Genomic DNA, 27,926 nt, shown 5'->3' on the forward strand with positions numbered 1-27,926 from the left:
CGCAATAAGCCATTACGCGTCGCGTCTACTGTAAGATGAACCAAGAACGCGACCCGAACGCGGGCAGCTACTGGACCTAGAATCTTGATATGCAGGTAGATTCTTTGTATATAGCTTAAATAAGCATCATGAAAGGGAATCAGGAATTTCCACCCCAAGGGAGAAAAATAGGGTTTCAAAGATTGTATTGAATTTCGTCAGTTTTGAAGTTGGAAACCTAAAGTTTGGGTTAATTAAAAAAGTCGCTGGCACCAACTAGTAAAATATATTTGAAGAGTTGCAGAAGTAAGTATTCTTGACATAGAATATTATTCAAGAAACTTATTGGTTTTGAGAGGTGGTATCTAAATATATTATTAGACACGTATGAAAAATGATGCGTGATTCGTATTCAACTGGTGAAAATTTGAATTTAAAGATATTGCTGTCGGTCCAATGTCCTATATCCATCAGATCTACGTCACTTTAGCTGAGTTCATATGTTGGTAACAAATAGTAAGATATACTTGAGAATCAATAAATATTTATGTTAACATCATATTTTTATATAGTGTAAATTGTTGATATACTGATCCGTTACTTGATGAAACTCAATGACACTGACAAAATGGTTTTAGACTTTCACGGCTGAGGTTTTCAGTATCGTTGCTTGCCGATATTTCCAAGAAAGTGGAAGTTTTAACGTCATCTATCTTTTACTGCAGCTGTCACTAGAAGACAACTAGTGGGAAATCGGTAGTGACAGTGTCATTGAGTGTCATTGCTTTTCGAGTTTGAAAGTCGTGGATTTTTGGAATTTCTTCCTGACGTTTCATCGGACAGCAAGCCATGATGGTTAAACCTCTGAAGAAGCTAGCCACTCGCGCCAGCGAAACGTCAGGAAGAAATTCCATTTATCTGCCTGGGTTTTAGCAGCATTGAATTGAACCTGGTCACTTTTTGAAATCACTTCTAGATCCTCATTAAGATATGCAACCTCCTGCTGCCGATGAAGATGTGCCTGCAGCCGATGCCTTGGAAGCCAAATGGAAGGACGAGACAAGTGTGTGATCATCAGCAAAGCAACATATTGACATACAATAGAAGATCGCCTGTTAATCTTTGTTTCCGAAAGCCATATTGATGATCGCTCAAGATGTTGAAGCTCTCCCAAAATTTAAAGTTTTCGTGGTTCACGGCTTTCTCCATGACTTTTGATGTCAGTGATAGTAAAGCGAAAAATCCCTGACTTGTAAGACAGGTTGGAATGTCTGCAAAATACTGGTGTGAGTTCATTGGCGCACTTCTGAAGTATTATGACGGGCACCTCATCAGGACCAAACGCCTTGTTGATATTAAGCTGTTTCAAAATTCGTCTGACTAGACATTGTCGAAACGTCGATTGTGGAGTGGGACTCAAATTGTTCAGCTAGTAGATTTGGTCTTTCTAAGGCCGTTGTTATTGTAAAAATTTAAAAAATGAACTGTCATAAACAAATTTATTTCCAACAATATTTCACTAATCACAAACTAATTTATTTACAACACTTAACACTTAATTTATTTCCGCTATTTGAATTCCTTGTTTAACCGCTAGATTCACTTTCTGAACTCAACTGCCCTCTCTGGACGAGTAGCCGGCCTTATATATCGGTAACGATTGTTCCAGAATTCTATAGTCGTTTCGTTACTCAACTAAAGTTTAATCGGCGGTTGCCGATTGCATTCCTTTCGCGGTGATGCCATGTGTTTGTTCGCTGGCCGACATATCGGTCAGGGGCGGCTTTAGATTCGTTACATGCGCATGTTTAATTGTTCAAGATGAACTGAAATACCTCAAGAATGGTTTATTTCTATATAAAAAAATGTTTTATGAAAATGAGTCAGAATCATCTAGGAATTTCAAAACTATACTAAAATACGCGGTATTCCATTTGATAAAACTGAGTTTGGGTCTAATCCGTATGAAGTAGAACAAAACAATTCACTCTTTATCGTTCTTCTTTTACATGTCTACAAAAAAGTCTGCAACGACATATGTCTTTCTTTGAAGGACTTTCTACTATACCCATTTTAATGGTTAAAATGATGGTGGCTCATAAAGTGGTAATTGAAAACCTATTAGACGGGTGCGATATTGATATAAAATTATAGAATAAATACGGTAGTAACCCCAAGTATTTCATATTCACATATATTTTAGGAGTCGTTATAAAATTGAAATTATCGCGCAAGAAAATAAATTTAAGTGGTCTGACAAACTGATGCAACTGGTGTGACGAAAAAAGGTTGTGCGCTGCGCTGGTTTTCTTTTACTCAGTGAGTTACTACGAAGGTTGACAAAACATTTTTTGTGATGTTTCCAGGTATGTAGGTACTCAACGATTTCAAAATTGAAATCTTCGATACGCGTGCCCTTAAACTCAGGAACGATTGATTGAGTATTATGGTGTGGTACCACTATCCATGAAAAACATTTCTGTTTTCACTTGAATGGCATGGATTCAATCTCCTGCGATTCAAATCCAATGTGAGTCGCTACTTTCGCACAGGCACCGCTTTTAGAGCGCCTTAAGGATTTTCCTGAAGGGCTTGTGTTTTGTCCTTAGAAAAAAATACCCTCTTAAAATTTCTAGAACAGTTCATCGACATTCTCGAATGTTGTGGACAATTTGAAGCCTTTTTTAAAGGTTGGACTACCCATTGATAGGGGTGGTACCATTCCTAATGAGATAAAGGTTGGTGAATAAATCGCAGATCATTGCATTGTCAAATTTGGAGTCTGTGAGTACAAAAGGAATAATATTGAAGAACTAGAAAAAATTAGCAATGATATCAATATAATATAACTCCCTAAATTGTGCACGATATTTAGAGTACATGACTGTCATTCTAAAACAAAGTAGTGATCCATCAATTGTTTTGGGGAGTGTATATTCAAGACCACTCCTAGGAACTAACTACATTGTATGACTAGATTAGATGTTTTTGATACAGAAGTTGAACACGGAAACGTAGGAATAATCTATTTTCGAGCTAGTGTTACATTCTGAGGATTACATCCTTTGTTAACGACAGAAACCTGTCGTTGGGATGTATAAATTTGTACGCATGTCCTACGACAAAAAAAAAGATTCAATGATATTTGTAAGAAAAAAGGAATGTTTTTAAGAAAGCGATTAGTATTGTCGTACATTCTCAACCTATTTATCTTATTAATTGATTAATTTTGCAATGCAGACTATTGAGAAAACTTATTTTCCTCCATCAACTAAAGATTGATGTTTCACCGTCTGGTAACATTATTGAATAATAAATTAACGTAAGGCTCTACTCAAGGGTTTACCACATCTCCTGACCTCAAACCACTTGATTTTTCCACAACGGAAAATAATGAAAAACTTGAAATTTATAGATGAGAGAACCGTGGAAAGTATTTAAGCAGTTCAACAACGGGTACAAATCGTTTTTTTTTAAGTTGATTCCAACACTGGATATCCTATGAATATTTCATTCAGGTCGGAATACCCTTGTACATGAAAGTCCGAAATTTATTCCTCAGTGGACTTGGAATGAATATCTATCGGAGGATATTTTATACCTTAACCTTACCTCAAGAGGTTAGAGATTTGTGAAAGGTTAGAGACTTTCAATAAATTGATGGATGTAGTCGTTACTACGTGGTAGAAAATCATAATGTTAGAGACTTGTCTCTCTTCTATATATACTTTCACCAAAAGTGTTCAAGTGACTTGGCGCATTTGATTCCTCCAAGAGCGGTACATATCAGAAATACGCGACGGAATGTGGCTGCTTATCGTTTTGAGGTTCAACTCATTACACCTCGAACTTCACTGTTTAAGGACTCTTTCATATGGAAAACTGTGTTTATGTGGAATAAACTTCCTGAGAACTTTTTTCCAAATGGATTTAATTTCCAACGATTTCCGATACAATATGAATCCCTACTTTCGCACAGGCAGGCTTTAAGGATTTTCATGTAGTGCTTGTGTTTTGTCCTTAAAAAAAATTTATAAACTTTGGGCGTTCATGAGATATATTTGGACACAAATTGAATGACAAAGGTGAATCAAATGGCAATTATTTTCTTTCGGACTCAATAAGTTTCGGAAATATAATCTGTCAAAGTATATATGACGTCATATTATATTTTTTTCACAAATGACATTTAAAATATTGAAATTCAGAGAGAAAACACCTTACCAGAAAAAACCAACTACAACAAATGCAATAACATATAACATTCCATCTAATCTGACCTCCGAATTGTAAAAAGGGCGTATTTTCAAATATTCGATTTTTAAAAATCTATCTATATTCAACATCTAACCTGACATCCGAATTATAAAAAGAATATATTCTCAAATATTTAATTAAAAAAAATCTTTCCTCAACATCTACCCTGACCTCTAAACTCGGAAATGAACGTAATTTCAAATAGGTATTTAATTTTATAAAAACTGTCTTTCCTCCACATCTAAACTGTCCTTCGAATTCTGAAAGGTACGTATTTTCGAATATTCAATTTAAAAAAAATCTTTCCGCGACATCTAACCTGACCTCCGAATTCGAAAAAGAACGTATTTTCAAATATTTAACTTTGAAAAAAACTATCTTTTCTCAACAATAAAAAAAAATGGTAAAATATGACATCATACAAACTTTGACAGGCCATCTCGAAAACTAATTGAGTCCGACCAAAAAATAAAAATTGTTTTGAATTCCTACCACAGTGTAGTATCATCCCAAGAAAAATCGCGAAAACTAGGGACAAACAAATCAACATATTGCTGTAAAATATTAAAATATTACGTCATACAAACTTTGACAGGATCGAAAACTAATCGAGTCCGCAAAAAAAATTGTTCTGAATTCCTACCGTCATGTAGTATCATCCCAGAAAAAGCCCTAGAATCCGTGAGTATCCCATAAAGTACAATTTAGCCCGTGAAAGTGTCAATAGTTTGGCAATTTGAATTATTTCGAAATTCCAGTAGTAACAAAATGAACAATGGTGTCTTTGTAACTTCCCCATGGTGTTCTTGGATCATTTTATATTTTCTGGCATCTCGTAGTGACATTCCCAACTTTATTTGTTCAATTAATTTTCAAACCTTTAATTGAAGTTCTCTTCAAATAATTTACCACATAATATGGTCTCGCCATCTGTTAGTCAGTAGCACTACTTCAAAATATTAGAAAGTTATTTCTACACTACCTGTTTACAGATTCCTAAAACAATAGGCAGCTCAATATTTAGTTGGCATTTTTCCCGAACACGTTCACGTCGCTCCGGACGCAGCAACACAGAAATGGTGCGACTGTGGTGGGATTGTACGGAAGTGTCTACACCTAACCTATTAACTTTTACGGGTTTTTATTATTAAATGCCAAGAACGAACCCGCAAAACTATCGATTTCAAGCCAATTAACCGACGCGTGTTAATTATAGTGATGTGTTCTCTGATTCCGACCAGCGTTTCGGTAGACTCGCCGCCCGCAGTTTATAAACAAAACGTACTGTCAATATTTTTATAATGTTTACCTGTTACCCTAATTGACTTCGAAAAAAATGAACTCTCGCGCGTTCGTCAACAACTCCGTGGCTATCAGGCAGGAGATCCAGCGATTCGAAAGTGTTCATCCCAGCATTTACGCGATCTACGACTTGATAGACCTGATTCCGGATGGGATTATTGCTCAACAAATTAGAGATCATGTAGTCTGTATAGAAGGTGAGTCTTTCCACATGTTTTATTTTCGGAAACGTGAAACCCCGAGTCAATAGTCAATCGGGGCATTGTTGAATAACACCCCTGCGACCTCGAACCCCGTTTTCTACCTGTGCCGTGCTACAAAGGGACAGGTATCTGGAATCTGATTGACACTGATTATGTGTATTTTGTATGCAGGTCGATACTGAACCCAAATTCGATTTCCTATTGGCCGTAACGGTATTCAAATGCTTAGATGGACAATAAATTCGGAATATTTATGTCTTTCGCGTGTGATTGCAGAGGCGTAACTGAGGAACTTGAATTCCCGGGGTTTAGGGATGCTGCATGGCCAACAGGTTCGTAAGGGGTGGCAAAAATTACGGCAAATATTCCTTGATTTTGATTGGGGTTGTAAGTAGGTTTTTTTTTTGGAAATAAGTACCTATACAGTGTGTCCGAGATAAAGCGTGCCAAATTCGAAACCTTTAGAGATACAAAATTGGTTAAACTAGGAAAAAGTTGTCCATTTCATAGTCTATTTCCTCAAATATCAAAGTAATGAATCGTTTTCAAGTGGATATTCCATTCGTTTTCAAGTGGCTATTCTATAGGAGTTCATAATTAAGTCTGTTAAAAAGTGAAATATCAGTATTTATTTTAAACATTCAATGTTGTATGATTTGTATTCGAGTAATAAAGATATGGAACACTCGCATGAATAATTAATAAAACACACGGTAGAAGCAGAGTGGGGGAAAAATAGAAATATTTTCATAATTTTAGGTTCATTCTAAGCGTCTGTGTTGACTCTTACTCCCCTCCATCGTCAACTTTTCATGTTTCTTTTTGAACAATTTTAAACTCGTTCATTACCCCATTAAACATGTTTTTGCCCCTTATTTGAATTGGATGTTTTGGTGACTACCTCAGGCAGACATTATATAAACTGGAAACCCTTTTCAAATGGGGGCGAGGTAAAAATTTATTTTTTTCATTTCAGGCTTCTTTTCTCCTTTTTCAAACAATGGGTTCTGCTAGCTTTACCGTTAAGCTTGCAGAAACAAATTCGAACCAAGCCCATTTGTAAATTTTCAGTTTGCTCAGGCTCATTTTAGACTATTGTTGAACTTAATGCCTTTTCTCTAGTCTTCTAAAACTTCGACGATAAGGCTAAGGTGATATGTTAACGAGGTAATTTTTGTATTTTAGTTAATTAGTAGCAAGGCTATCACTGAGAATTCATTTGGCTCCAGATATTCTATGAAATAATAAAGAATGTCGTTATGAAACGTTTCATAATGTCTGCCCTAAAGTATATCATAAAGTTTGGTAGGTATATTTCATGATCATTAATTGAACTACAGAACAGAAGCTATACAAAAGCTAGTAAGTAGGCAGTCTGAGGGTGGAAACCTAGTCAAATCTATCTTTTAAAATATCACAATGTTTAAATCATCAGATTTAAGGATTATTTGAAAAGTAATATTTATTTCAATAGTTCTTGAAATATTCAAGTATTAAGGAAATTATTCCTCAAATCCTCTGATCATCCCAGAATTAGTAGATAATATTAACATACCTTTTCTCATAGATTAGGGCATTTTCTTGTGTTGATAGCCAGCGATTCAACCATTAAATTTGATTTTAGATTTATGATATTGAAAGGGGTATATTTTAAGGAGAGATTAATTTTTAGGAAAGAAAGACTTTCTACTTTTCCATCTTTATACAAAATATGTGGGAACCTTCCAAAGAATGGAAAAAGGCAATTAGTTTCGAAATGAATTCTTCACAAATATTTGTAGGTCATTCAAAGTAGCAACTTTCAGACACGAACAAAGTAGCAGCAGTTATGTGAATTTCAGTAAAGAAGTGAATGCAATAAAACAGATTTTTCGCATATAGTCAGTGGGCCTGAACGAATTGTTCTTTTGGATAATTTGATAGATTATCTACTATTAAAAAAATTGTATATTTAATCCATAAAGGAAATTTACCGGATTCTAAGAAAAGAAAAATTATAAAATGTCAACATATCTTGAAAAATATTAAACCAATGATAACTTGAGCATACTTTCATATTAAAAATAGAAAGGCAGATCCGATGTTTTACATAGGTCATAAAATAACAAAAACTGTATAGTACTCACTCGGGTACTCATATAGAGAGATAACGTATATCTTTTCGAAATTTTCAAAACGAATGATTTCATAATTTGCCGTTGTTCATTCGCTAATTAGTTGCGGAAGAAAATATTTTTTCGCCCCTTTTTAAAAAAAAAATACATGTTGTCTCGCTAACTTGATATCAAGTTAGCGATACCACTTTTTTATTAATTTTTCTAGAACTTTGACTAGACCATTGGTTTAGTATATTTATTCCCTAATTAGTTGCGGTGAAAAATATTTTTTCGTACCTTTTATTTAAAAAATACATGGTGTCTCGCTAACTTGATATCAAGTTAGCGATACTACTTCTTTATTGTAAAGTTTTTCAGAACTTTGACTAGAACATTGGTTTGGTATATTTATTCGCTAATTAGTTGCGGAAGGAAATATTTGACTTACTCTTTGTTTAAAAAATTACATGGTGTCTCGCTGACTTAACATCGATACGACTTGTTTTACTAATCAATGTGAAAACAGCCACGAGTTCCAGTCATGGATTTGTCGAACCGACGCGATGCGAGAGAGATCTCCCATGAATTAACTGAATTACCAAAAATTTACTCCGATGACATTAACATTTTTCGTCAGATGTCGGACTTTATCTGTGAGACCTTTTGTAGGGCAGAAAATCAACCTTTACCCATGTTTTAATTAATCCATTACTCTCTCAAAACATTCGTGGATGTAAATTGTTTCTCATTAACATATATTACATTAGTTTGAAGGTGATTGACAATGTTTCATGATGAATTTCACTAGTTCGGACTTCCATTGTCTATTATATAAAATGATTTGAAATCCCTGAAACAAATAAAAAAGAAGAATTGAAAATGAATAGCTGAAAATAACAATTATATTAACCAAAATAAACCTGAAATGAAATAATAGTGAAATAAAATACAAGTAAAAATAGAACAATTGAATAAATTAAAATAAAGAAATGAAAAAAGAAAATAAAAATAAAAAGTGGAGAGATTCCAAGTCACGTTAGTTCACGACGTTTCGATTGTAGATACTAACAATCGAAACGTAAAAATAGAACAATTGAATAAATTAAAATAAAGAAATGAAAAAAGAAAATAAAAATAAAAAGTGGAGAGATTCCAAGTCACGTTAGTTCAAGACGTTTCGATTGTTAGTATCTACAATCGAAACGTCGTGAACTAAAATAAAAAGTGGAGAGATTCCAAGTCACGTTAGTTCAAGACGTTTCGATTGTTAGTATCTACAATCGAAACGTCGTGAACTAACGTGACTTGGAATCTCTCCACTTTTTATTTTTATTTTCTTTTTTCATTTCTTTATTTTAATTTATTCAATTGTTCTATTTTTACTTGTATTTTATTTCACTATTATTTCATTTCAGGTTTATTTTGGTTAATATAATTGTTATTTTCAGCTATTAATTTTCAATTCTTCTTTTTTATTTGTTTCAGAGATTTCAAATCATTTTATATAATAGACAATGCAAGTCCGAACTAGTGAAAATATATTACATTACATATCATAAACAAGTTACACATGTCAAATTTATTTGTCAGGCATTAAATCATCCCTGTTTTCATCCATTTTCAACAAAAATTGATAACTCCTTCCAAACATTCGTAGATAGAATAAAAAAATAAATTCACAAATGTTTTTTGGACATGAATGAAAACAGGGATGGAGGTTGATTTTTTGCCCTACAAAGTAATTTGACTTAAGGAATTTGTTTAGTAAGTAATATAATATATGTCAATGAGAAAAAAGTCACATCCACGAAAGTTTTGAGAGAGTAACGAAATAATAAAAACTAGAGTGTGGGTTCATTTTCTGCCCTACAAAAAGTCTGACATATGAGGTTTGATCAACTACACAGTTTACATATAATTCTCCAAATATAGTTTTCATCCACGAAAATTTTATTGAAATCGAATCGTGGCTGTTTTCTCACTGATTTTTTATTATTGAGTTTTCCAGATCTTTGACTACACTATTAGCATGTTCTAGTTATTAGCGGAAAATATTATTAATTTCCCGTCGTTTAAACAAATACATGGTGTATTTCATCAGTTCGGTCTTCCATTGTCTAATATAATATAAATTGATTTGAAATCCCTGAAAAAAATAAAAGATTAACTGAAATTTTTTTCAGGGATTTCATATCAATTTATATTATATTAGACAATGGAAGTCCGAACTGATGAAATACACCACGAAACATTTTCAACCACCTTCAAACAAATACATGGTGTCTTGCTAATTTGTCACCCCTGTTAAGCTAGCAGAACCACTTTGGAATTTTACATTTATTTTCAGGCCATAATTTAAGGCTAATTTTGTATTCCATTTCCGAATTTTTTGTTCTTCGTTTAACGTAGATATCATGGGTCCTGGTAGCTTAATGTTAAGCTAGCAAAACCCACCCTTATAAAAAACATTTTGTCAAATCGGATTCCATCATAAAAAAACATTCTGTCAAATCGGATTCCATCATAATTTCAGGCTCATTTTAGGCACATCTTTTTCTTTATCGCCGATTATTCAGGTGTTCTATTTTTTGAAAAAATGTTGGCTTCTGCTGGCTCAACCGTTAAGCTAGCAGAACCAAATGTAAATTCTTCACTTTTTAGAAATTTTTAATATGCAATAATTTTAGGCTCATTTAAGCCTCCTTAGACTTACTAACAAAAAAATTGGGGTGTTCACGAACCCCTCCTGAATTCAGCTTTAAATTGATTCATTAAGTAATTGATAACATACACAAAAATCAAATATTTTTCTACCATGATCCCAAACATTACCCGATCAATTTTAATAGATCAAGCAATATATTAGAGAGCTATTTCGGCACTTCGGGGTCGTCCATTAATCAAGTGATATTTTTAGTAACTTTTTAACCCCCCCTCTTAAACCCCCTCCTCCCTGGTGATGCTTGATGATGTTGTGAACTACCATCCCTCTAGTCAAAATCACATGTATTTTTTTGATAAAAATATTCAAAATATTTTCAACTGCATAAAACGAAGAATATATTCAATATTGTAGAATAGAGGAGAGTATTTATTTGACCATTTTACATACAATAGTACATTTATGGCAAGTGACAAGTACATTGTCCTCAGGCCATGAAGTATCGAGACTTTCTTCAAAACTAATAAGTGGCTAAGGCAGTATAGGGTATAGGTCGTTAGGCAATTTGTCAATAACTTTTATTTGTAAATACACGTGATTATCTCGCTACATCCCCCCCCCCACCCGTGGTGATATTTCGAGAGTTTTTTCGATTTCGTGTCCTGCCTCAAGGTAGATTCTGTATAGAGCTGAGATTGTTGGTTTGTTCCGGAATGAGAGTTTGTGATATCCTAATCTGACCGACAATTAGACTAATGTCAAAATTACAGAAAACTCAAATGTGTGTTCAAAATAAGGAAAAGCAAATAGTTTGGTTGAAGTTCTCAAAAATTCAATAATAAAAAGTTGATGTCAAGTTAGCGAGACTATGAATTTTTTAAAACAAAAGGTGAATCAAATATTTTCCTCCGCAACTAGGTAATTAGCGAATAAATATATCAAACCAATGTTATAGTCTAAGTTCTGGAAAACTTAATAATAAAAAAGTCGTATCGCCTACTTGACGTCAAGTTAGCGAGACACCATGCGTATTCGAAAAAATATTTTTCTCCGCAACTAATTAGTGTCTAAATATAACAAGCCAATGGTCTAGTCAAATTTCTAGAAAACTTTATAATTAAAAAGTGGTATCGCTAACTTGATAACTATCAAGTTAGGTTAGGTTAGATTAGGCAACATGTATTTTAAAAAAAGGGTCGAAAAAATATTTTTCTCCGCAACTAATTAGCGAATAATTATAATACACTAATGGTCTAGTCAAAGTTCTGGAAAACTTTATAATAAAAAAGTGGAATCGCTACCTTGATATCAAGTTAGCGAGACAACATGTATTTTTTCAATACCAGGGTCGAAAAAATATTCTTCTCCGCAACTGATTAGCGAATAAATATACTAAACCAATGGTCTAGTCAAAGTTCTGGAAAACTTTATAATAAAAAAGTGGTATCGCTACCTTGATATCAAGTTAGCGAGACAACATGTATTTAAAAAAAAAGGGCGAAAAAATATTTTCTTCCGCAACGAATTAGCGAATAAATAGCGGCAAATTGTGAAATCATTCGTTTTGCAAATTTCGAAAAGTGTCTCGTCAACTTGATATACATAGAGAGATACGAGTTCGATCATGAATTCAGAATTCTTCATTTCCAGATGATTGGTTTGAAACTCAATGTTCTGGAGAGTAGAAATTATAAAATTGAAAAATTCACAATAACTACTGACGGATCAAATTGACTTGAATGACTTTTCAATGCTTGATCTGTTCTTACCAGATTATCATTCTTAGCATTTGCCAAGTCCATAAATAGCGCAAGACATTTCAAATACTTGTCCAACGCCCCTACTATTTGTTCCACGAAGTCGAGCAGGCATTTTTGATATTTGATTTGTTTATGAACCCGAATTGTTGTTATGTTATTATATGATATTTACTAAATAAATGCGATTTTTGACAGAATGCTCACATAATTTCGCAAACTTATTGATGATGGGTTAGTTACTCTGCTAACTTTCCACTGGGACGGGGTATATCCCTTTCTGTAACACAAATTTATCAATACTAATACAGTACTGAAGTCAAATTTATTAATAAGTCAAAGCTATTAATAAAATAAATTCAGTATTTTTGTGAAGCACTATATTCATTCTTATTCTTGCTGTGAAAAGCCGTGAAAAATGCTAATAACTGTCAATCAATAACTGAAATCATTCATGAATTCTTATAACTTACTCATGTCCTTCATACATCGGTAAATTCGAATCTCAGAAAAATGACATCGAAATAAACCCTCACATATAAACGCAGTGCCCGGTCATAAATCAGGTCGTACAAAAGGTCCAGCGACGGGGTGACCCATTTGTGGTAGTCGTAACAATGGCTGGACGTCCCATAAATATCGACGAGTTCTAAAAACCATTCGCGATACCCCCTGACTTCTTGTCAACCGATAGGACATCGAGTGATTTCTTTGAAAGCGCTGCTGTGACCGCATCGGAAATGTCGGTTGGTCACTAATCAGGGCGTGAAATTGATCCGAGTCTCGGATGTTTTGAAAGAGAAAATGGTGCGAGAACCGGTTCAGATTGTCGGAGTTACTCCTCGATCGAGTTTTTGCCCACCACTCTCGCGTGGAGCTTGTGGATAACAAGCCCGTAGTTCTGGTTCTAAGAAAGTTCTAAGAAATTGTTATCTAGCGATGCTTTATAGCAAATCAAGAACAGTTATGGCCACCTCGTCAGCCAGACTTATGTTCGTTTTTCTAATATCTGTTTCTCTGCATTTCAGTTAGTAAATGTGTACATTTTCAGTTCACATCCTAAATGAATTATGTTAATGGTATTCTTTCTATAAGTGAGTGAATCGTAGGTACACTTACTAAGGTTAGAAAATAACATGAATCCACTTCGAATAATAATACCTCATCAAATTACCTGTATTTCCATTTACGAGTATAACGATTTTTTAACATGAAGGTACCTTCATAAACATGTTTTCATGTCTGAAGACCGGTGTGCTTATGAATTCTAATGACTATTTATAAATAGTACATAAACTCTTAAGCTGTCTCAGCGCGACAGAATGAGTACCATTCGAGGTGTTTGAAACAATAACCATACGTGTTTTTGACACTTACTCTGGAGTTACATTATTGAATAAATAAATTGAATTTACATGGCTCTTAATCGAAACGTTTTGAAGAGGTTATTTCGAGATGCAATAGGCTCGGCAATAGGTGATTCACTTGTGGTTATTCTTCACTGTTATAGGACCACAAAGATGCATTATTTTTTGGAAAAAGATTTAAAATTCAACAAATGTAATTTATTTCATCTAAGACGTCTACGTTTTGTCGAAATTTCTAAGAAAAATGGAAATATCGGAAAAACAATATAAATTTTATGAAATAAATTCAAGTAGTTTTAAATTCAGAGAAAAAGTCGATCATTATCAAAAGTTTCATAAAAAGGACAAATTTCAGGATATTCAGGAAATCATCGAGAAAAATGTGTAACTTCAAACAAATTCGATTAATTTCGGAACAAGATTCCAAATTTGGAGTAATAACCTAAATTTCCAAAAATAAATTGACATTTTCAAAAAGATATTGAGACTTCAATCAATTATTCAAGATGTACCGGAAAACAACTGAACACAAAATGTCAAAAAAGAATTATTGTCGCGTTTCAAATCTTTAATAAAAAAAAATCAGTAAAACTCGAAATTTGGTGACAAAGTTTATTTTTCAAAAAGGGATAAAATAAAAAATCAATGAAAATTTTGATATAGAATACGTGTTTTTTATAATTTTATCCAGATTTGGTACTGAAGAGCCAATAAAACAGATGTCTTACAACGAAACATCGGAGAATGACAGTGTTCCATGTTAGTGAAATTTTACTTCTTTCATTTATTATATTGTGTAGCAATCCTGTGAGTGATATCTGATTCAATTCCATAACGAATGTTTGGAATACAAACTGAATAAAGAAAAGTATTTTTTGTGTTCAATGTTCCTATACAGTGTTCTTTCGTGTAATTCAATGTTTATATGAAAGTAGCTGTTTCGAAAGGGATTTTCTCTCAGTTTGTGTTGAAAGTTACTCCTTTGCATGATCTGCAAAGCTATATTGGAAAGGTAACTCTATACAAGGTGTTTCAAATTCGATCCACATCATTGGGATCTCGGAAACTATGAAAGATACGTTAAATTGGGGCAAAGTTGCGCATTTATCTGACTCACAATATGTCGTTAAGAAAGTTCTGAAATTCCGAGTATATCCAGAGATATACTGCACTTCGAAAATAAACTGCACTTCCACATTGTCACTTTTTCATTGCTACATAATGGTGTTTTCAGATTTGCTATCCGACGTTTCGTCTTCCGGCCATCATCATCAACTTTATTATTTAGCAGGGAAAAAGTGGCAATGAGAAAGTACAATTTATTTTCGAATCCTTCGAAAAATAAAGCCAGAAAAAAATAAAAACCATTTTTCAAAATTTCTGTTTTTTTCGAATATACTCGGAATTTCCGAACTTTCTCAACGGCATATTGTTAATCAGGTAAATGCCCAACTTTGCCCCAATTTAACTATCTTCGTATCTCTCATAGTTTCCGAGATCCCAATGGTGATGATCGAATTTGAAACATCCTGTATAGAGATAGTTACCTTTCCAATATAGCTTCGCTTATTTCTCATATTGGGAACAGTTGAATACTGAAGGAACATTCTTCATCAAAAAATGTTTTTCAAAGAATACAATAAATCAGATAGTTTCCAAAACATTCAGTGTTTTCCTGAATTGATGAACAATGTATTGGGCCATGACGAATCAGTTATTTTCCTATTATAGTTAACCCATTAGCTCAAATCAACAATGTGAACAAACCGACTGGTTCATTTTATTTCGTATGCGGTTTTGATGAAAATAAGCCTTCCGTTTTTCTGAGTGTCGTAATCTTGCCTCAAATTATATTTTCTTTTTTTCGTAATATAATCCGGTCAATCTAGACATTGGAAAGTACATAAATTTACAATAAGCTGCAAACGCGTGTAATTGTTCAAAACATAGTTAAAAATAATATTTTGAAATTCCGAATGATTGCGATGCCTGGAAAAAAATGTATTCGAAGTCAAAGCTCAAAAATCTCGAAAAAAATGGTTTTTCGCGATTTTCAGGAAAACGGTAAGTTTCATCATAAAGTAACTTCAGATAAAAATTGTAGATCATAAAATTCTCTACAAAAAATGTATCAACACTTTTTTTCTTAGAGCCACCGTTTCTGAGATACGACGAGTCAAAAAGTTGTAAAAGTTGTAATCGTCATTATATGCACACGTTTTCACGCCACCTATGAGGTAGTGTACTTAGCGCGTTTTTTTTAACGTGGTTTCCCTATTAGGCCTATTCCACATGTCTGTTGTGATTCTGTCACATTGAAAACTTGCATAATAAAATATATTAGGAAGGGTTGCGAATTATAAAAGCGATTGAAATTTAAAAAATGTAAAAATTCATTCATCTGAGTCATAACCTTCGAATACTTCTTCTTGTCGTTCTTCTTCTTGGTTTTCTTCTTCTTCTTGATCTTCTTCTTCTTCTTGATGTTCATCCTGGGTGTAGGTAAATTGCGTCAAGAGTGATGTATCGCATTTTTCCTCGTTGGTATCAAATGAATCCTCCACTATTTGTGATTCAGCATTAGAACATGACTGGCCTTGACAATGTGTACATGCCAGTGAACACAACAGTCCAACTTTTTTACAACCACATTTAGCGCTGCATTCCTTTTAATAGTTGCAAAAAATTGTGTTCAGCAGTTTTTCCGGCGCAGGTGGGAGTGAAGTCTGAATAGGTTCTAATGCATTGTCGACCAACTTCTAACCCCAGTCTTTTGGGTCTAGCTGATAACCAAGCCACACTTGAACTTGGTAATATACCCGGAAAAGATGTTGATGAGCACCAACTGAGGTTGGAGGAAGACAAGCTAATTGCACCTGTTTTTTTATTTTTAGTGTTTTTTACGAAACATGCATATCGATACTTATCTAAGCAGGTGGTTTTTTCGGAGCTTTGTACATGGAAAAAAGAAACTGAATCCCGTTGGTGATAGATAATATTTTGTTGAGTCGAATTACTTTTTTTGAAAACTTCAGCACCTTAAACTAAATCTTGTTTTTCAAACATTTTAAAGACTGTTGCTTTACCCCTCCTGTAAAATGCAGACGTCGTATCACATATATCACGTATATCATTTCGGTTTGACTTTGAGCTTTTCCTGGCTTTAGAAAGAAAATAATTTTTTCAGGTGGAGTTCGAGCACTAAGAAGTACGAGTAAGTCTACATCTTCACCAACTCAAGGTTACACTAGCGTACAAATTAAAGGACTGGATTTCATTCTATCTGGTATTCTTATATTTAGACTTATGTATACCAGTAGAAAATATTTTTACTTAAATTACAACTTCAGAGATGTATATACGTGGCATACTTATGCATATAATGACGATTACAACTTTTACAACTTTTTGACTCGTCGTATCTCAGAAACGGTGGCTCTAAGAAAAAAAAGTATTGAAACATTTTTTGTAGAGAATTTTATGATCTACAATTTTTATTTTAGGTTATTTTATGATAAAACTTACCGTTTTCCTGAAAATCGCGAAAAACCAATTTTTTTCGAGATTTTTGACCTTTGATCTCGAATAAATTTTTTTCCAGGCATCGAAATCATTCGGAATTTTAAAATCTCATTTTTAACTATGTTTTGAACAATTCCACGCATTTGCAGCTTGTTGTAAATTTATGGACCTTCACTCTTATTTTTTAGTCTAATTTGACCGGACTAATATTCTCTTCGAATGAACAAAACTCGCATGAGTCCTATTAGGAATTCGATGAAATTGTAATTTTTTCTTAGCTTGTCATTTCATACGGTGAGTTCGCGAAGTCAGAATGAATTCGATATAACATTTATTCTTAAAAAGATTGACAAAAATTACTTTTTTAAGAAATACTGAATGGAATCTTTTTTGTCCTGATAAAATGTGAAACGATTAGATAAATACTCTTCTAGGTCACTAATTACCTACTTTTCAATTACCTACTTAGTGAAAAATCTGGGGATGTCAGATTTGACAGTCTTGAATGAATGAATGAAGTTCAATGAAGATAATCTTTTATTGATGTGAAAATGATCCGGTAAACTACATAATATAATGAAAAAGGTCGATCAGATTTACGAAATTATCTTTTTCTCTGAATTTCGATATATCATTGCATAAATTCACGAAAATTAACTATGTTACTATTCAAAATCCAGTGGTGAAAGATAAAAAAATCATTCATTTATCATCTAAAAAATATCTTGAATCACCAAATTTCATTCAAACACGCCCACTGTGAAAAATGTTTAGTTATGATTAGGCTAACCAAAACAAGCACTGCTCCCAAATACCGGCACTGAAACACTCTTCTCGATGCGCTTTTCACCAACCAAGTTGGAGTCTTCAGGATATGATGTAGACTATTGTATAATTTTTGAAACTAAAAATAAAGTAATCCATATAAAGGTAACTAACTAATTGGCCGTTTGGAAATGGACCTTTGTCACTGCTATTCGCTATGATCAGACTTCCAAATGATTCTGAAAGTTTAGTGTTATGTACCAATTATAACAATTTCAGAAAGTTTTCATTTATTGTATGGCCGTTCGGCGACACTAGACTTTTCTGGTCTACGAAATAGGATATATGCTGCTGATATTGTTTTGGATTGATTCTACGCTAGAGGTTCTAGGCGTTCCATTCAGTTCATGATTATGTTTAATGTTTTTTATGTTAGCTTTCATGTTATATCAAGTAAAAGAAATGTTTCAAAGCATTAAGTATAAGCAGAAATGAAAAACCTACAAAATCTCAGCACATTGTTGATCCATAAGAAAATATATCTCTAAAAAGTCTAAGTATATCAAAATGATTCTCAATTCATTACTATAACGACTGTTTCATCCCGAGTCAAAAACGTCCATTCACAGTAAAATACGTGGTGTGTTGAAAAAATAAGCTGAATGTTAAAATTTCGTGAGGTACGTACATTTTTTTTATGTTCGAACACTTGTCTTGAACATATATTCACAGTTTAAGCTGTTTGGCAACACTCAGCCATTGTTTTCACCAGATTGCCTCTCTGCGACTTTTTTCGTTCCCAAGATTGAAAACACCCATGGAATCACGGCATTTTGCGACGATTGAGAAGACAAAAACCGAACTGAGAGAGCTCAAGAACATACCAAAAAGTGCATATCAGAACTGCTTCCAAAATTGGATAAAACACTGATACAAGTGTATTATATATGAGAGGGACCACTTTGAAGAGGTCAAAATAGAAATTGATTAATGAATAAATGGTTTCTTGAGAAAAATGAAAATTCACCTTATTTTATAACAGAGTAGTATATATCAAGTGAATGATTCAATAACATCACTTGACACTTGCTTCTGGTTTCATTTTTCGAAATTGAGGTATCCAAAATATATCAGAGTTTAAATCTTCAGAACTTTTAAGGTAAATAGTTTAATTGAAGTTGATTTTTTATTTTATTTTTTATTCAATATCTATGATGACACAAAAATGAATAATTGGAAGTTAAATAAATTATATGATAAAATAAATATAGTTTTAAAAACTAAAAAACACGCTTTTAAAGAACATCGAACTAAAAAGTTTAAAATATTTCTTTAAAATAAGTTTAAAACCATAACGAACAAAAAATACTAGTATTATTGTGAAAAAAGTGAGAGGCGCTTGATATACAAAAAATATGTCACAAAGCGCCCACGCTTTTTTCACAATTATACTACTATTTTTCGTTCGTTATTCGATGTTCTCTAAAAGAGTGTTTTTTAGTTTTATAAACTATATTTATTTTTCATTTTTTAGTTTCGTATGCTATAAAAGGGTGTTTTTTAGTCTTTTTAAACTATATTTATCTTATCTATATATAAATTCTATATATTGTTTAGAAAAATGACCCTTGATATTTTCGGCTACATACAGCGCCATCTGCCCGCGAAGAGATCAACCAATAATGTCGATATATCAAGGAGGTTACGTACGGCGCCATCTGCCCGCGAATAGATCAAGCAATAATGTCGATATTTTGTCAAATACAGATCCCGAGCTTGAGAGTTACAAGCAAACTGACAAACATACATACAGTTGTAGCTAATTTAAAGCGTGTAAAAAGGAATTCAAAAATACAGAATCAATTTTTCATTATTTATTTAAAGATATAAAAAAATATTTTTTTTTACTTAAATTACAAAAATCCATAATTTTATTTTGTTTAAGAGATCATGATTTTTTTCAGTCCGGTCTTTTGATGCACAATCAGAGATGTTATAAATATAAAGCATTTTTTTTAATATCTCGTTTGTCTCAATTTCTAATTGATTAAAACTACATGAGTAATTTTTTATTCTCGTTCAAAATTTCAATGAATAAATAAATGCTTTGTTTTCGAAACTGTTCCTCGGAAGTTCTAATTATTAATGCATATAATGATTTTCAATATATCTGAAAACAAAATTATGGCAAATGATGCCTAATTGAAATCGAATCATAAGTGAATTTTGAGAATACTTTTATGATGCCAAAATACAAAGTTTACACAAATTTACAGCTGGGTATGTCAACTTTCCGAAATACAGACCCAAATCGACCTAAAATGACTGGACAATAACGTATTTTTATGTAAGACATCCTTAACCAAACGGACTTCACAAATTTTAAAATAAATCATAAATTTCCATCGTCCCTTCAAAAATCTATTAGAGCGGGATCCTCTTTGTCGTAGTACCAAGGATGTTGCCTCGCAACAGGTGGTGAAAGTGAAATGTACTGGATATTGTGTTTCGTCACTGCGTTGCCCACTGCGTCTATATGAAACTTCGAATTATGCTCTTTGGAAAGTTCACACAGGTGAGATTTCGTGTCACATCTTGAGTAATCAGGACAATCAAAGTCTTGGAAACACTCCACAGTGTAGCACCTGGAAAGAATGACAAGCGTCAGGAGTAATTGTTCTGGAAAGGTGGACCACTGAACCACTTTCGAATTGAAAATTTACTTATGGACCATAGTTGTGGGTAATTATCAATTATTTTTGTACTCTATGTCGAATTTTTTCCTATACATTTAACAGATAAATCGTGGGTTCTGCTAGCTAGCTTAACCTTCAAATTGTTTAGTGTGAAATGTTTATTAATACATTCTGAAATATTTGGAATGCCTTAACATCTTAGCCGACCATTGATTTGGTGTAAAATAAACGAAGGATCTTTTGAACCATGCAATTGCTTGTATCTTGCCATATCATTTTTGTTCCCGGCTCTCCAGCTTATTGATATTCAACAGGTAATTCAAGAGAAAAAAATAACCGTCCTATATTTGACTGCAGTTTCCAAAAAAAAACGACAAACCCTTCCGTTAATAATGACTCGCCCTGTAACGTCTTAGAATGCCTCTGCCAGGTAAGGTGTCACACCTGAAGGAGTATTCTAACGCCTCATCCATGCCGAAAAGATGTGCGAGTCTGAGAGTACTCAGTGTCACTAACGGAACCTACGAGATACCGGGCGCTATCTTGTCGTAGAAAGCCTTGTCACGGTGAGGCGGGGCTCTGCCGTAAGGAACTTCTTTTCCCTAGCTTCTCGTGAAAACCTTTAGGGACCACCAATTTCCTGAAGAATCTGACCTTGAGTCTACAGAGAACTAAACGGTCGACTAATGGATCACAACTGCCCTTCCTGTAATGTCGGATCAAAAGCAAAAACTTTGCAGTTCTCTAACTCTTGGATCAGGCAAAGAAACCTAGAAGGCTAGAAGGTGCATCCGGAAGCGGCTTCCTCAACAAGCAGCAGAAGCAGAATCTGCATTAAACCATGATTCACACAAATCACAGGCGAAAAAGTCATGCATATCTGAATCTAAAGTAACGTCAGGTATAGCTGACGTAAATATTCCCTCACATGGGAAGGTTACTGCGGTCATTAAGGTAGGAAAGAAAAGATGAAACTGGAACCTCTGGCGTATAATGCATTCAAAACAAGAACTTTTCTCAAACTCCATCTCCTGAAGGAGTCAACCAGATTGGTGAAACTCGCGTGAAGAAGAGTATGTCACTTCCGGTGTTTGGATCTTGCATCTTAAACATCCGATAACCTTAATATCGACCAATTCATTTGAATCTCTTCAGTATGTTATTAAAGCCGCCGTAGAAGATACTCCACAGGATAGTCCACTTGTACGATTCCAAAGTTCCACATTCCGGGCTGAATAACTGCAGATTATCTAAGAAGATCAGAATAGCGTCTCCTGGTAGGTGGGTGCAGTTATTATCCTGCTGCCCTGGAAGAGCGTCTCCCTGAAACGCGTCACAAGAGATCTTCTTCCAGATCCACAAGTTTGTGTTGCTTGTCTACCTGACGTTGATTATGTTCTCAGTTGATTAAGGAAAATATTCCATAATATTAATAAATCCTACATAATACGGACTTTACTGGCTAGAAACAGTACAGGCCTCAATATCGATCCTTGTGAAACTTCGCGTACTAAATTTCTGATTGATATCAGCCTAAAATGAATCTGTGATTGTAGCCCAAAAGTAAATTTCAAATTCTATTGGCTGAACTGGAAGTAAATGTTGAAAAATTACCTGGAATACAAATCCTTGGGATCCCTCTTTTGATTCCTCGGACAGTCGCAACTGAAACTATGTTTCTCAGCCCTGCATAAACTCGTGAAGTCGCAAACGTCTTCTTTACAAGGGTTGAAACACTGCCTGTTCCTGCAGATTTCGGTGTTTGAACACATAATGCTCTCGTTGCAAGGAGAGTGTTTATCCTTCAGGAATTTGACGCCGCGTTCTCTGAAGTTTTTAATCATTTCTCTAGGCTCATCATTGTACCGCGTTTCCGATGTAACTTCGAGACAGATGGGGAATGTTTCGTGCTGTTTCGCCAGCCTGTAGTCATCTTCAGGATTCGAAAGGGTGATATTATGTTGAAATAAGCGTTTCCATATATCGGATAGGACTTCGCAACTCCACGGGTTCGGATACAGTGATATTTTTCGTACCTTCTGGTATATCTGTTCAATGTCTCGCGAAATCGTAAAGGTGAATTCGTTTAGCGACAATCGTAGTTCCTCGACTTCGGCTACTTTGAAAACGCTGATGTCGTCCAACAAATTTCTAGTTAGATCTATTTTTTTCATGGGTATTTCCGATGTTATGGCAAACAACTCTAGACTGTTGAAACTCAAATCCAATAAAGTGAGATTCGGGTAGGTTTTTGAGCTGACCGCCAGCTTTTCGATGAAATTGTAAGACAGGATGAGTTCTCGCAGAGCAGATATTCTGGGGAGTCCGAAAAAAACAGGAATTTCGTTGTGACTCAGGTTCAATATTTCGAGATTTCTTAGTCCATCGAATGCGTTTTCTTCGACGAAACGGATTCTGTTCCAACTCAGGTCCAGTTTCTTAGCAGCAACGTTGATGAACACACCATTGTGGACGTACCTAGAGAGATTTAAAGTGAAAGAATTGTGGTTTGAAAATTCACCAGTGCTAAAGGTGTGCTTAAATTATAATTACAATTACATTACAAATAAATAGTTAATGAAGAATTAAACCAAGAAAAGTTTAGCACTACAGATCTGCTTAACAGAAAGACCTCCAAGATCATTTTCGAACGTTACTATAGCGATCCATCAATATGTGCTTATGAACCCTCCCAATCAAGGCATTTATGCATACATTTTCTATGCAATTTGGCAACCATAATTTATCAAAGGAGGAGGCCATTTTACGTTCTCTAGAAATGTCATCTACTGACAGTGGTCCACACAAATTGTCTGGCATGGTAAATCCTTAAGGCAATTATTGCTATTTTTTCACCACACATACGTAACGGTAGAAGATTCAGTGTATTCAGTAGAGGAGCTGTGGCAAGTTGCAATTTCTGGAACTTAACTGGCACTGATGGTTTTTGACAGGTAGTTATATATTTCATAACCATTTAATTTGACCTGTAAATCCTTTTTCGTTCCAAGCCCTCTGTTTTTTCAAACATTTTGTGATATATCGGGGCTTCCGCTAAGACGTTGGAGAGATTGTTCTACAAGTGACTTTTGTCAGTGTTTTATTGATAAAATCGTCAAGATATTTCACTTTTCTAAATAAAGTAATCGTTTTTCGCGAGTAGGAGTACGGAAAATTAGGATGCCGCCCTTGCAATGTCCAAAACTTTCAACCGTACCTGGCATGGAGGTTTGCTTATTGAATTTGGATTTTATAGTTTTCTACATCCTTTTGGCCTTTAGCTATCCAGGTTTCTTAAAGGGGTTTCCTTACCAGATTATCGATGGTTCTTCCAGTGGCCCATTAACAATCAACGCTGGTGTTCCCTAGAGTTGATCGTCTACGAAGGCTCTAACACACTTCACTCTATTTTACTTCAACGGCATATTTAAAAATATCAGAAATCCAGTTTATTGGTTTATTTGATGCCTGAACATTAACTGCTCATACAATTTTTTGCCAGCAAGACCTAGAGGAAATTAAAACTTTTGATGATAGTGGCAAAACCTTTCTGAAAGGTCAGATTGAACAATTCCACGTGTGGTGTTGGTTCATTCATTGGGTGTCAGAATGGATACTGATATGTCTTGGCGCAAATATGTAATTGATAGTGTTTCAGAAACTTGGAAAACTATTTCACACTAAAGAGTTGCCCAAACCTTAGCAACTTGTTGAAATCAGAGCCCAAAAACATGGCATTCGGAATTCAACACCATACAACATTGTTTCGACCCGCCATAGGTTTCATAAGTGGGGCTAGGCTGGAACACGAATGCATTGTTTAACTTAATTGTCCTTAAATGACAAGCTTGAGTAAGTGGACTTTCCCTCAATGATGAGGTCATTCCACTTGGAACGGAGGTGAAATATCTTGGCATTGTACTTGATATAAGACTCACCTGGAACGCTCACTTGGACAAAGTTTTACACAAAGAACGACTGTCTTTATGGACATGCCGAAGGCTTTGTGGTAAAACTTGGGATTTAGGTCCCAAACAAATCCACTGGATTTATTTGATGATTGTCAAACCAATGATCACTTATGGTTTGCCTGCCCTAATTCAGGCAGACTGTGACGTCAGAGTGCCTCAGGTTGCCTCAGATTGCACCAAATTGTCACGTGGTGTCCTGTCACCCAGCGGTGAACCAAGCAGAGTGTACCAAATTGTCACGTAGCGACCTCAAACTGTCACGCAGCTCGCCAGCTAATCAGAGCGCACGCTTCTGCATCTCAGAACATCGTGGCGGGAGATTTGAATTTTCTGTGGACATAAATAATAATTCAGGCATTGAACGTGTTTTAAACCTCTGGTCCGCCTCTTGATTTCCTTCTTGCCACAGAATAGTAACTATTCTCTGGTGGCCGAAGGCTTTACAGAAAACGGCCCAAGCGAAGCTCTCTGGCTTACAGAGACGGGCTTGTCTGGCTATCAGTGGTGCCATCAGTACTACATCGTCAGCGACCATGGAGATCCTAGATCTACCTCCTTTCCACATTTTCCTGGAAAGAGAGGCTAGATGGACTGCATACAGACTTGTACACATTACCAAATGCACAAATCAATTTAATGCAGAGTGTAACAGACTGTTGACACTGGAAGTCACAGCATTCTGGAAATGACCTCTGATTTTATGCCTCCATCTGTCAACTACGAACTGCCTCATAAAGTTATATTCTCTAGTAGAGAGGACTGGATCCTCCGGGAGAAGGAAACATTAGGAGCAGATAGTTGTTGGTTAACAAATGGTTCAAAAACACCTCACGGTTCTGGTGCAGGTGTTTTTAGTCGCAGACCCAGGACAGAGATATCTACCTGTCTAGGAACTTATGCGACTGTATTTCAAGCGGAAATTTATGCTATTGAATTGTGTGCGGAGAGATTGGATAAATCCAACCTCACATGCAAGTCAATGAAAATTATCTCGGACAGTCAAGCAGCGTTGGTAGTTCTTGCAGGTTCCCTTGCAAAGGGAACCTGTCATTGGCATCGCTTTAGGCTTTGCCAAACAAACATTGAACACCTGGATGGCAAGAAGATTTATGGACTTCTGGCAGAATATTCCAGATTTGGCTCACTCCAAGGCGTTTATTAACCCTTCGAAGTTTGATACCAAACAGTTGTGGGACTACAGTAGGGATGAATTACGATGTTTAACAGACCTTCTTACTGTCGGAAGCTATTGTGTGTCGCCTCTGTTTGAAAAATGATGAAACAGCAGAGCATATACTTTGTGCCTGCCCCACTGGGGACCGAATAAGGTTCTTAGAGTTCGGCTTCGTTAAGAAGCTGGGTTTATTTGGCCGAGTGTGAATAGGTGTGAGCCACAATAAACCTTTGTGGGTTGCGGTGGATGGTCGAATAGACCCCCACTCACTTTAGACCTAACCTAATTGGAGACGAGAAAATTTGGAAAAATCCACAAAATGGTCCTCGCCTCCTTCAACCTCAAATGGGCTCTGTCTGTCTGAAGTTCTCCACAATTTCTTTCATTTTCATTACTTCGTCGACTTTTTCAGATGCACACATTGATGACTTGTGTGAAGATATGTTAACCGTACTGTTACTCCGGCATATTTATTACTGACACACCTAAAAGTCCCACTGTATAAGTGAAACACGTGATGCAGTGATTTGTGTAAATCCCGCAATAAGTTGTTCAAATTTCAAGGAGCATCTACCAATTTCATAACAAATGCTGATGATTTGTTATGAAGTGCAATGTACATATGCGAGAAGTTTGTTGGTAAAACATCGCTCCCCGCAAGTATGTGGGTCAATTTTCCACAAATTCCTCGTACAACGATCTTTTTACCTGATGAGATTGAAGGACAGGTCGATACTCTCCAAGGCTGGCAAATTAACGAAAGAACCGCTCGCTAAAATCCGTATATTCTTGTGTACAGCTTTTATTTGTCGCAGTTTAGTCGCATTCACGAATGAGTGTATAGGAATCAGCTCCGTGTTTCCGATTTCGATGTGATAAGAATTGCGTCTGTAGCAGCCATGCGAATTCACAAAACAATCTTCCACGGTGCAGAAGGATAGTTCGATGTCTTGCAGTTCCACGTTGAAAAACAATTCAGAACCGCAAAACGCGTCGACGACTCTACGACCACTCACTTGGACTAGACAGACGAGACACAGAACTAAGAGGCTTGCATTGGCCATCTTTGGATGGCCGTAAACGACTGTTTTCAGTGCGCTCCGTAGGTCATCAGCTGTAATCGCGAAATCGTGACCTTGATTTTACGCGGGAATTCCAAAAATTACCACTGGCGCTGTGAGGTTCGGATGTATGCCACACTAGAGGAATTTCCCATTGTTTGTGCGTAATTTCTTTCTAATTTCTTACTTATTCTCACCTATTATAAGGAAAATGACAATAATGAAGAAACCAAAGTAGTTATTCATTTTTATCGTTATTTCCAAGTTTTTGTACAAACTGTTTCGAAATAACCTGTATATTTTGAAGAGGTGAATCTGTGAATGGTTCTAAGAAAAAACTTCTATAAATCCATACCTATTCTAAAAGACCTCGGTTATGATATTAAAGAGTGTTCAATGTTTTTCACTTTTTTTATTTTATTATCGCTTCGTATATTTTATCACTAAGTCTGCAATCATTTCCAATGAAACTGCCATAAAAAATGAGTAAACTTTCCATAGGATATAACTTGTTTTTGGTAAGGAAGCATGATGACGATGTTGAGCATTATTTATAATGAACACCCTCAGGCAGTCTGGAAAACTATGGCGTGATGTTTTTCTTGCCGGTTCGGTCATCAGGAATGACATATCTCAGTTTGATAGGTGTACAAAGTCGATTTTTCATGTTACGCATTTTATAAATATTCCTACCCCATTTTAACCCCTTCAGACGGCTCAAAAGATAGAACGGCTCTTTTTTTCACAAAGTCAGTGAAATGAAAAAATAATAGTTCAATATTTTAATATTTTCGTCTCGGTGTACTCTGTGGATGTGGATAACTTCACACCCGTTGCAAAACCAATGATTGAAAAATAATGAAAATTTTCAATAATTAATGAGAAGAAACGGACTGGTTTAAGTTTGACGATAGTCGTGTCACGAAGTGTTCTGGCGATGCATTGAATTTATTGGAGCCTCTGGAGACACCCTACATATTGTTTTATGAGAGAGAGAACATTGTTGGAACAAGATCTTCAGATGATGTGGTGCTGCAGGTTTTTCCGGGTTTTCCTGCAGCCGAAAAAGCAAATGCGCCACTGGAATCAATGAAGTCGCCCCGGAGCGCCAATT

At 35.1% G+C, this 27,926-nt stretch overlaps 3 protein-coding genes across 3 annotated transcripts in view; 1 reads left to right on the plus strand and 2 right to left on the minus strand.

Annotated features, from left to right (window-relative positions):
- LOC111506207 (angiotensin-converting enzyme) overlaps positions 1-27,926 on the minus strand; it is an 84,432-nt gene that overhangs the window by 27,877 nt on the left and 28,629 nt on the right. The gene's annotated exons all lie outside the window — the stretch shown is intronic.
- The window catches only part of CenG1A (Centaurin gamma 1A), a 146,359-nt gene continuing 123,722 nt past the window's right edge, over positions 5,290-27,926 (plus strand). Inside the window, exon 1 of the mRNA XM_074182995.1 lies at positions 5,290-5,735. Within this exon, the coding sequence (XP_074039096.1) occupies positions 5,573-5,735 (163 nt within the window). The 5' untranslated portion in view covers positions 5,290-5,572. The remainder of the gene's footprint in view (positions 5,736-27,926) is intronic.
- LOC111506208 (uncharacterized) lies at positions 19,770-27,150 on the minus strand. The gene is made up of 3 exons (XM_023161220.2): positions 26,460-27,150; positions 22,221-23,084; positions 19,770-20,555 (listed from the first exon to the last, which is right to left on the minus strand). Exons 1-3 carry the CDS (start codon positions 26,813-26,815, stop codon positions 20,324-20,326), a joined length of 1,452 nt encoding a protein of 483 aa, XP_023016988.2. The 5' UTR covers positions 26,816-27,150; the 3' UTR covers positions 19,770-20,323.

Source organism: Leptinotarsa decemlineata, unplaced genomic scaffold (genome assembly GCF_025532065.1).
Source record: "Leptinotarsa decemlineata unplaced genomic scaffold, Ldec_3_MD MMD2_tig00026330_RagTag_RagTag, whole genome shotgun sequence".
NCBI lineage: Eukaryota > Metazoa > Arthropoda > Insecta > Coleoptera > Chrysomelidae > Leptinotarsa > Leptinotarsa decemlineata.